The sequence below is a fragment of the Dipodomys merriami genome, unplaced genomic scaffold (assembly GCF_024711535.1).
Source record: "Dipodomys merriami isolate MVZ:Mamm:240054 unplaced genomic scaffold, mDipMer1.0.p SCAF_9, whole genome shotgun sequence".
NCBI lineage: Eukaryota > Metazoa > Chordata > Mammalia > Rodentia > Heteromyidae > Dipodomys > Dipodomys merriami.
Window position 1 is genome coordinate 24,671,253 of NW_027206512.1, and position 11,793 is coordinate 24,683,045.

The 11,793-nt window shown below is 35.7% G+C and overlaps 1 protein-coding gene across 1 annotated transcript; it reads right to left on the reverse strand.

Moving 5' to 3' along the window:
• Positions 1-9,486: 9,486 nt before the first annotated feature.
• On the reverse strand, positions 9,487-11,518 carry Cabs1 (calcium binding protein, spermatid associated 1). Its single transcript, XM_070013195.1, has 2 exons — positions 10,176-11,518; positions 9,487-9,602 (listed from the first exon to the last, which is right to left on the reverse strand). The coding sequence occupies exon 1, from the start codon at positions 11,477-11,479 to the stop codon at positions 10,295-10,297; it is 1,185 nt and encodes a 394-aa protein (XP_069869296.1). The 5' UTR covers positions 11,480-11,518; the 3' UTR covers positions 9,487-9,602; positions 10,176-10,294.
• Between the last annotated feature and the right edge of the window lie 275 nt (positions 11,519-11,793).

Genomic DNA, 11,793 nt, shown 5'->3' on the forward strand with positions numbered 1-11,793 from the left:
AAAAAAACTAGGCAAGAGGTTGAAACTCTAAGCTCAAGTCCTACTACGAGCACTAAAATTAAACAAAAAACTAAATAGAAATAAAATAAACAAAAATTTAAGAGTCCAAAGATCAAGAGCAAAGGTTAAGACTAGTTAATTCTAACCAAATAAAGTTACTAATAATATAGACCAAAGTTATGTTTTAGTCTGCTGTTAAAATCACATTTCAAAATAACTTTTGTGGTAGTATTTTATAATTACTGTGGTGTTATTTAGGAAGGAAAGTCCAAATATGATTAAATTTGTGATGAGGCTGATATCTTGTATATAACCATTGGTTATACTGAGATTTATTTGAACTTTATGTCAATATGCAAAAGAAAGTTGAAAATGTTCAAACCTTTAATGCAAAAAAAATTGGGAAATTACTGTTGATAAATTAGCCAATTGGAAAAAAATACCAGAATATTTTTCACTATAGTATTATGATTGAAAAATATCAATATTGATAATCATAACTTTCAGAAATTTAAACATGCTTATAATGAAAAGTGAAATGATTATGTGATAATCTAACTGTCCCAATAGGTGAAATAAAAATGCAAGCAAAATGATATATGCTTTATGGTGGATTTTCTGTTGTAAAAAATTTATTATGTTTGTGGATCTCACAATTTAAACATATAAATGAAAACAGAAAAATACCATTAAAATGGTCAGTCTCTGATTCTGAATTACACATTAAAATAGTTAGAAATATTAAAATACACAAACAATTTTACCATTATTATTTTTGTCACATTTGTTTTTTTCTTTTGTTGTGATTGTTGCGATATTCTCTTATCCAACCAAAGTTAAACAACCCCATAATTACAATTATGTTAATAGTAATACAACAATATGAATATATTAGATAATTACTTATCTAATTATTCATACTTATAATGACAATTGTAGTCTATATATAACAGTCTATTATAATTTTGCAATCACAGATGATATTTCAGTCATGAATGTATTTTGTTTTTATGATATTTACTTAAAAATTCATTTTTAAATTTAATTTTATTGTAAAGGTGATGTACAGAGGAGTTACAGTTACATATGTAAGGAATAAGTACATTTCTTGTCAAACTTGTTCCCCCCTCCCTCATTTAAATTAAATAATTTTTTCTCAAAAAGAAAAATGGCTAAGAGAATTTCTAATCTTTACATTAACAGCATGGTGGAAAAAGCACAGCTGATGAAGAATTAGTAACTGTTAGTAGTGACTTTATAGAGTTTTTGTTTATGGCTCTATGGGAATACTAATTGATTAATGTTTATAAAATCTGAGCTGCGGTTGTCAAATCCTGGTCACATTACCTAATGTTTTAGAGAATATAAATAAAATGATACTCTATTTGGGGAAATGGTCAGTTCAATGCTCTAGGACTAAGAATAGAAAACCAAATTAATAAATTTATCTCCACCTTGTGACAATCATAAGGTCAAGTAAGATCCGGGCCACATTTTTAAGTTTACTCTTCTCATTGTAATAACTGAGATGAATAGGATGAAAATACTGAACTATTAAAAAAAGGAGACCCTGGGGCTGGGAAGGTGGCTCAGTGGTAAAGCGCTTGCCTTGCAGGCATGAGGCCCTGGGTTCGATTCCTCAGCACCACATAAGCAAAAAGAAAAAAGCCGGAAGTGGCGCTGTGGCTCAATGGTAGAGCGCTAGCCTTGAGCTGAAGAGCTGAAGAGCTGAGGGACAGCGCCCAGACCCTGAGTTCAGGCCCCACGACCAAAAAAAAAAAAAAAAAAAAAAAGGAGACCCTGGATTTCTTGTCTAAGTAATAAATATAGTTAATAAATCTTATTTTTATGCCACTAAGGACATTTTTTCCCTCCCTCCCTCCCTCCCTCCCTCCCTCCCTCCCTCCCTCCCTCCCTCTCTTCCTTCCTTCCTCCCTTCCTCCCTTCCTCCCTCCCTCCCTTCCTTCCTTCCTTCCTTCCTTCCTTCCTTCCTTCCTTCTTTCCTTTCTTCCTTCCTTCCTTCCTTCCTTCCTTCCTTCCTTCCTTCCTTCCTTCCTTCCTTCCTTCCTTCCTTCCTTCCTTCCTTCCTTCCTTCTCTCTCTTTCTCTTTCTTTTTTCTCTCTCTCCCTCTCCCTCTTTCCCCCTCCCTCCCTCCCTCCCTCCCTCCCTCACCCCCCCCCCCCCACATCTCTATCTCTCTCCTATGGGGAAACTAGGATCTTGCATGTGTTAGGCAAATATGCTTCTACTGGCTTGCACCCTCAGCTTACACTGTTATATTTTCAAATACTTTCAACGACTGGTAATGGAATTTGTCTTATGATGGTCCATGTTCTCAGAAGCTTGCTCTGGTTGTGGTGGTGAGAGGTAATAGCATTTAAACTTTAAAAAAATTTTTTATTGTAAAGATGCTGTACAGAGGGGTTACTGTTATATTTTTGGTTGTTGTTCCAGCTTGAGTGTTGTCCCTGAGCTTTTGTTCTCACTTGAACCATACCTCCACTTTTGGCTTTTTGGTGGTTAATTGGAGATAAGAGTCTCACAGACTTGCTTACCTGGGCTGGCTTTGAACTGCAGTCCTCAGATCTCAGCCTCCTGAGCGGCCAAGATTACAGGCATAAGCCACTAGTGACTGAAGACATTTTCCTTCTTATAGATATAAAACTAGAATACAGGTTCATATCTGGAAAAGACCATTTAAAAATGTATGGGATTCAAGAGGACAAGCTACAAGTTTTACTAAATTATCATCACTTTACTTCAAAAGAAAAGTAAAGCATACAGGTTGAAAATTTACTAAAATATTCTATTTTCTATTCATGGTATTGCCTTTCAAATTTACATCTATTAGAATGCTATGCAAAGCAGAGGAGTTTTGCCATACTTCAACTAATTAGAAACTAAATATAATCAAATTCTGAAGAATAAATCTTTATGCCTTTAAAATTATTTTTTTAAAAAGATACCGTAACACAAGGATCCTCTTCTGTTAGTTTGGAAATGTGAGTCTTTCCTCAGCTTTTCAAGTCTGGAAACTCCAGAGAATATAGGAGAGACAAGCCTTATAAAGGATTTTTTCTTCTTAACTCTTTTAGTTTGCTAAGCAAATATTATTATTATTATTTTATTATTGCTTTTGTTTCAGGGATAATCTATTTCCTGAAACATTAAAAAGGAGTGGCATAATCTCCAAAAGTTGACGCTTATTCTTTTTATTTTTCTCAGTAACGTTATTGTCCATTATGTGTGCATCAGAAAAAGTGAAGGCTCATTGTTTATAATTTAAATGTGATACTTTGATTAAATTTCTTTCCTCTTTTTGAATTTTTTTAACATTTTCTTTATATATATATATATATATATATATATATATATATATATATATATATATATATGTGAGTGTAGTGGAACTTAATGATGAGCCAAAGGCCTAATAAATAATTTTTATACCTGTACTATTTAGGATACAATGTTGTAAGGTGGCAGAAAACATATGAAATGTAGCATTTTTTGTGTTCATCTTGAGCTTTTTAAGGTAAAACTTCATTTCAAAGAATGAATTTTTAATGATTATAAAATTAACTTAGCTTTGTCATTAGCATTTACAGGGCTGTATGTTACTTTCTTAACATAAAAATTAGGAAAAAGATTTATGAACCATTTTGGCACTTTTACTTTTGTCACTAAATTCATAGTATTTTTTTTTTTTGTGTGTGTGTCACAGAACACATTTGCATCATCTTGCTCACAAGAAATGTGCCAGTTATTACACAGTAGGAAATATGAGAATTTATCAGTTTGACATTTGATGTCACTGAACTGTAATTCTATGAAAATGTTCATTGCCAGAATGACTGGAAAACATTGGGTGGCAGGCCTATTACTGGATAATCAATTTGCAATGCTTTCCTTTCAAGTTAGATGGTATGTCTGTAAGGCACTCATTCACACTGTGTTGAATTAAAGAACAGTTGACAATGACTAGATTAGCTAAAAGATGAATTGTAGTGCACTAAACACAATGTCTTCTTGACTGTAGACTTTTCAATTTATTTGTGTATTTAGAATTTAACATTTTTAGAATGAGAACAATCTAAAATCTAAATTGAGATGGAGACTCTGATCTGTGTACTTTTACACAAAGAGTAATTTTGTATATTAATAAATTATAACAAGAAAATACTGAGTTTAGGGTTTCAAGACTTAGTATTTGAAATTAGACTTCTTTGTCTCCACAGATTTCTCTTTTCTAAAACATTTTAACTGATTGTTATATTGAATAAGCATAGGCAGGAAATTTACAACTTCCTATCTTGATAAACTGGTAGATCTTAATTCCAGTAAAATTAGCCCAAAGTATATTAGCCACTAGCTATGTGTAATTTTAAGTTTAAATTTACAGTTACAGTGTGAATTTCTTTTGGTTGTGAAAATACCATACAGAAGGGTTACAATTACATGGGCAAGGTAATGAGTACATTTCTTATCAAGCATTGTTGCCTCCTCCTTTGTTTCCCCTTCGCATCCCTTCCCTCCCACATCCACAACTATATTCACCCCTCCCTCATTTCCCCCTCAACCCGCCTAAATTGTAGAGTTCGTTTTTCAACATAGTGTCTTGTACATCTCATTATTACAATGGGTTCACCTGTATCCCTATTTAAATAATGTTTTTTCCCTTACCCTCCACAAATTATACTAACATCAAATACAGTGAAAACAGGGATTATACCATGGGGAGGGACATACAAAGCAACAAAGAAATATCTTTATTTTATTTTATTTTATTTTATTTGAGAATATACTGTACAGAGGGGCTACAATTACATGGGCAGGATAATGCATACATTTCTTACCAAGCATTGCAGCCTCCTCCTTTGTTTACCCTTCACCTCCCTTCCCAGCCTCCCCCCACCCAATTATACTCCCCTCCCCCCCCCACACCCACATTGTAAATCTGGTTTTGACATGACATTTTGTAGTTCTCATTGTTGCAACAGGTCCACCTGAATCCTTAAATGACTTGTTTGTCCCCATCTCCTCCACATGTTATACTGACATCAAATATAGTGAAAGCGGGGGTTACACTGTGGGGGAAGGACATACAAAGCAACAAAGAAATAATCTTATAAATGCATTAGAAACACATGCATGAAAGAAACGAAAACATTAAAATACATATTTAAGGGTTCATTTTCCTAACATCACATTATCTGACCTTTTCCGCTTGACTCATACCTATACTAGATATTGCAAATAAGGGAAACCATGGGACCTATGCTTCGCAACAAAGAAATATCTTATAAATATGTTAGAAACAATAGCAAGAAAGAAAAAACATTTGAGTCCTTATTTTGGGGTTCATTTCGCCTAACATCAATTTATCTGACCTTTTCTGCTTGTCTCAGACATATACTAGTTATTGCAAATAAAGGAAACCATGTGACCTATGTTTCTTTGCGCCTGGCTTACTTAATATAATTTTTTCCAGGTCTTTTCATTTCCTAACAAATGGGGCAATGTCATTCTTTCTGATGGAGGTATAGAATTCCATTGTGTATATATACCACATTTTCTTGACCATTCATCTACTGAGGGGCATCTGGGTTGGTTCCATATCTTAGCTATGGTAAATAATCCTGCAATAAAAATAGTTGTGCTGGTAGCTTTAGAGTGGTCTTGTTTGTGATCATTTGGGTAAATGTCCAATAGTGGGATTGCTGAGTCATAAGGGAGCTCTATGTGAAGTCTTTTGAGGAACCTCCATACTACTTTCCAAAGTGGTTGAACAAGTTTACATTTCCACCAACAATGCAGTAGGGTTCCCTTCTGTCCACATCCCCTCCAGCATCTGTTGTTATTTGAGTTCTTTATTTTTATTTTTATTTTTTTTTATTGTGAACATACTGTACAGAGGGGTTACAATTACATGGGCAAGATAATGAGTACATTTCTTTTCAAGCATTACAGCCTCCTCCTTTGTTTACCCTTCACATCCCTTCCCAGCCTCCCCTGCCTCCCCAATCCTCTCCCCCCAACCAAAGTTGTAAGGTTTGTTTTCGACAGGACAACTTGTACTTCTCATTGTTGCAACGGGTCCACCCGTATCCTTAAATGACTTGTTTTTCCCCTTCTCCTCCACAAATTATACGGAAATCAAATATAGTGAAAGCAAGGGTTATACTGTGGGGGAGGGACATACAAAACAACAAAGAGATAATCTTATAAATGCGTTAGAAACAAATGCATGAAAGAAAAAACATTTAAATACATATCTAAGGGTTCATTTTCCTAACATCACATTATCTGACCTTTTCTGCTTGACTCATACATATACTAGATATTGCACATAAGGGAAATCATGGGACCTATGTTTCTTTGGGCCTGGCTTACTTAATATAATTTTTTCCAAGCCTTTTCATTTCCTAACAAATGGGGCAATGTCATTCTTTCTGATGGAGGCATAGAATCCCATTGTGTATATATACCACATTTTCTTGATCCATTCATCTACTGAGGGGCATCTGGGTTGGTTCCATATCTTAGCTACAGTAAATAATGCTGCAATAAACATAGTTGTGCTGGTAGCTTTGGTGTGGTCTTGTTTGTAAACATTTGGGTAAATTCCTAAAAGTGGGATTGCTGGGTATAGGGGAGCTCCATGTGAAGTCTTTTGAGGAACCTCCATACTGCTTTCCAAAGTGGTTGAACAAGTTTACATTCCCACCAACAATGAAGTAAGGTTCCCTTCTGTCCACATCCCCTCCACCATCTGTTGTTATTAGAGTTATTGATTTTTGCCATTCTGACTAGGGTGAGGTGATATCTCAGTGTTGTTTTGATTTGCATTTCTTTTAGGGCTAGGGAGGTTGAGCCTTTCATCATGTGTCTATTGGCCATCCTTCTTTCCTCTTCGGAGAAGTTTCTCTTTAAGTCTTTAGCCCATTTATTTATTGGACAGTTGTTTCTTTGAGGATTTGTTGTTGGGGGATACAGCATGAAAATTTGATGTTTCCAGTTGGCTAGGCTATGGAGTTTCACTCACTGGTCAAATACTAGTGTACAGGTCACGTGAAGACTTTGAAGTGTGTGTGTATGTGTGTTCTGTTTGTATATATGAGTAACTCATATGATCTCTATGTGACACATATAACCAGTTAACTTTAAGTAGTGTGGCTTCCGAAGCACATAACTATCAATACAGAAATAGAGATGCCTCAGGCAACTGATGAGAAGCATACATGTCTGCCCTATCATGTACCAGGTATCAGTGGCCTTACAAATGACCTGTGGGCCAGATGTTTTCTACCTCTAAATGGCTGGTGTCCTTTAGAGAAGTTTGATTAGAGAGACTTGTAAGAGAATACTCTCGTGACAGTGAAGACAGAGATGGGGCTGATACATTTCCAAGCCAAGGAATACCAATTGATTGTGGGTAACCATTAGAAACTAGGAATAGTCAACCCCCTAGATCCCCTAGAACCTTTGAAAGAACACATTCTTACCAAAATCTTGGTTTCATAGTCCTCCAGACCTGCAAGAGAATGAACTTCTATTGTTTAAACAAATTGTTTTTCTTTGTTGTTGTTTTTTAATGCATTGTGTGAAGTTATTTCTTGTTTCTTTCTTTCTTTTTCTCTTTGGTTTATCCCCTGATGTCATTGTATTTAATTTTGGTATCTTGTGTCTTGTATATATTTTCATCTCATTTGGGGAAGGGGAGCAACAAAATGGTGAGATAAAGGACAAAGGGTGAACCAATGCAACAGTGATACAAGACATTATGTTGGAAATGAACTTTACAACTTGAGGTTGCGGGGGGGGGGGAGGAAGAAAGGAGAAAAACAAGGGAGGGGTAACAATATTTGACCAGAAATGTACTCATTACCTTATGTATGCAACTGTACATCACCTTGACAATAAAATTAATTTAGAAAAAATAAAACCAATCTGTGGTACTTTGTTATGACAGTCTAAGAAAGATAATGTAACATTAAATTGGAAAAAGCAATATAAAGCAAAATCTAATGTTCCATGAGCTAAAATATGATGGGAAAGCAGAGGAGTCTTCGTGAATGGAAAGTTCATAGAAGGTAAAACTAGGGAGGTGACATTTGAGCTTAAAAGAGTGAGCTCAAGAATGTTTTAGGGAGAGTGTAGAATATTCACCAATCCTGATTAAAACATATAAAATGACAGGAATGTATCCTGGTGCTGTATGGGAGCAGAGTCCCTGTTGTAAAGAAGCTGAAATCATTGTGAAGACTTTTGAAAAATTTTAAGCATGGCAGTAGAAGTGGTATGATCAATTTATGTTATATATATTACATAGAGCTTGGGATAAAGATTTGATCATGGGAGGTAAATGGATTGGTGTGCTATTTAGTACATGGAGATATTTAGAATAACAAAAGCTTTGCTGTATATACTTATATATATAGATATTGCTATATGGTGCGAAAAAGGAGAGAGAGGAGAGTGAAAATGAGTTTCTGGTTTGACTGTCTCTACAGATGATGTCTTGCTGAGGTGGAAAATACTAGGAGATGAGCAATTCAAGGGAAAGGGAATTACAATTTCAATTTAGACTGATGTTATATTTGAGTTATACATGAAAGCCCAAAGAATACATAATAGTGTAAAAAATAGACACAAAATTTAATTCAAATATTCTGTATGTACTACTAATATGAATAGGTTGAATCAGGGACGCATATATACCACAAACGTACCCATACAAAACTGCTTAGTCCTGTTGGCAGGTGTTACAAATATATCTTGATGGAAAGCTAATCTATCACATTGAGCAGGCATGGAGGAAACCTCTTTGGGAAAACTTGTTTTGTAATTAGGAATCTTTCCCCCTTAGGCTGATTTCTTTATTATTCTTGTGGTCAGGATTTTCTTACTTCATGAATGATTGCTGTAGGTTACAGGATAAAGGTGACTGTGGGCACAGGATGAGTGGAAGAATTTGAACAGAGGTGCATTGAGAGGGCTAGAGGGAAATTTTGGATAGAATTATCTTGTGTCAGAGGGATCTGTGAGTAGGACTACTTTGTGACGCAGGAGTATCTTTTTCAAATAAACATAGCACAGATGTTCCTCACCTTACAATGGAGTTTTCTCTTAATAAACAATTACATATTAAAATGTTGTAAGGAGAATGCATTCAACACAAGCCAATTTAACAGTAGTACTCATAGCATAGCAACCCAGAGTGCCTGAAGAATTTCAGATGTTTACCTTTGTAATTGTGTGGCTAGCTCTCAGCTTTGGCATATTGCCATTGCTCAACATTGCAAGAGAATGTAACTGCAAGAGAATGCAGTAATCTAATGAAATGATAAGCTTATGGGATAATGCACTTTCTGATAATGAGAGCTGTTATTCTTTCAACAAACAATTAAATTTAATTTGACATATATATTTAAAAGAGTTCTATACCACATACAGTGAAACACACTTGCACACAGTAAATTGGTTGCTGCCAAAAAGTTTTATTGAAGAAGAATCAGCCAAGGTAAAAAAAAGTGAAGATATATGTCCCTGAGTTGCTAACCAAGAGCTTAAGAAGAGTGCGATATTTAGTGTCTTAAGACCTGAAAAAGAATTGACAGAAATTCAGGATACAAATCTAAGCAGAATTAAAATTAAATCAATTCATATGTTTTTTTTTTACAAAGAAGTTTTCAGACAAATGAACATTTGTAACATATTTTGTTTTACTTAGTATCCATTCTTTGTCAAGACCCAATCTTATTTAACGTATATGAGGGTGTCATATATGTAAGGGTTATAGATATACTTTTGATAGAAGAGACCCACCAGTGGGATATTAATGAAGGAAAATATTTGGAATAAGCACTTTAGAGGATCTTTTAATAATAAGTAATTTTATATGTCAATTTGATTCCCTCCATACCTTAGTTCTTACTAAAAATAATGAGGATTAAGCAAACTGTTATTAAATGCTGTAGACTTGGGCTCCTTTACTGCTGTCTTCATATCTTAGAAAGCTGGTAGCAAGTATTTTATATTATAAGTAATTGTTGAATAAATCAAATTTTGTGGTACTAGGGAAACCATAATACTGTTTTTTTTTAAATTTTCCATAAATATATTCTGCTGCATGACTTAAACTTATGAACATCTCCAATGTTTCTAATACTTGCCTTAAATGCCCACATTCTTTCGCTTTCTTAAGATTTTTGTTGCTGAGTCAACTTCTTAGACGTTAGGAATAGCTACCTAAATTATTACACAACTCTACAAGACATCTCTTTTGTTGCTTTTAAATCAGGAACTCGTCTGGATCTTCCTTCAGGAGTTTAAAGATACCAGTTTCAGCTGTAGAGGTGTCCTCCATGTCTTCAAGGTCTAATGCAGTGGTAGTTGCTGAAAGTGATTCAATGACTGTAGATTCAGATTCGGTTGTATCGCTTTCCGACGAATCTTCTGTTGGGTTGGTGGCCGATTCTCCCTCGAAGTTCACAGCTGCCAGTGGAGGGGCAATGAAGTCATATCTGGATTCCACAGCAGTAAGCAAAATAGAATGGGTCTCTCTTTCATTCGCCGGAGGACTCTTCATCCAAACGTTGATGCTGTCTGTAGACTCTTCATCAGTCAGATCATCTTCTTGGTTATCTTTGTCTTTCTCGGGAGGAGTGAGTTCAAAGACAGTAATAAACCTTTCCTCATCAGAGTCAGTGCATACACTCACAGCTTTGGGATCGTCCTCCGACACAATTAGCTTGACTTCAGTTACATTGTCTTTGGCAAGGGTAGACTTATCTGAAATGGTGGTGATGGTTTTTTCAGTACCGGAAGAGATTTCAGCCTCAGGAATAGCGGAGCCTGTGACCCGAACAGCCTCATCATCAGGAACATTAGGCCTGACAGAGGAATTATGATCGTTAACATCTGTTTCATCTGGTTCAGCTGGAAAAGCAGGGCTGTCAGCAACATTGGCAGTGTCACCCTCTAGTGAGCCAGAGATTTCAGCTGTCAGTGTGATCTCTTCATCTCTCCTGCCAATGGTACCCAAGAGGATATCTTCCTTTTTCATGTGAGTGGGAAAATCAATTAAAGAAACAATACCAACTGAGGGTGAAATACTCCCAATTTTCACTGGAATGAAACTTTCAGTAATAGGTTCCTTTGTTATAGTGCCAGTCAGAGTGGTAATTTCTTTCTCTGGATAAGTTGTTGGCTTAATGCGAGTCTCAACATCATCTTCTGATTTCAGTTTTTCCTTTGTAGGGGGCACTTTGTTGCCAGTTGAAAAGTCACTTTCTAGTGTGTAGTCATTTACAGATGTAACATGGTCTCCTTCTGAAGTAATAGTTGTTTCTGATCTAGGAATTGTGTTGTCAACCCCAAAGAAAATGGTTGCTTCAGTTGGTGTTTCACTGCTTTCTCTTGGAGGATGAGAATACATCTTAGGCAAACTGTCTTCAGCCATGCGGTGAAATGGCATTAAGCCCTCTCCCAGGTCTTTCTTCTGGGCTTAGTGGCATCCCTGAGCAGGAGAGTAAGGTGCATGATAGTGATTCAAGCACTGGTCATCATGGTGATTGTTGCATCAACCCTAGGGCCAGTTGGTACTGGCTCTCTGTGAGACTGTCATCGCAAATCTATTCACAAGAGAATTGGTATTAGACCAAAAGGCAATGGAGCTATCTCTAATCATCAAAGAAAAAAATCACACCAAATATTTCATTTTCAGGGAACTTAATGATTCCACATTTCTGATCGTGAGGGATATACTTTCTGATTTGGAGCTAGAAGCAG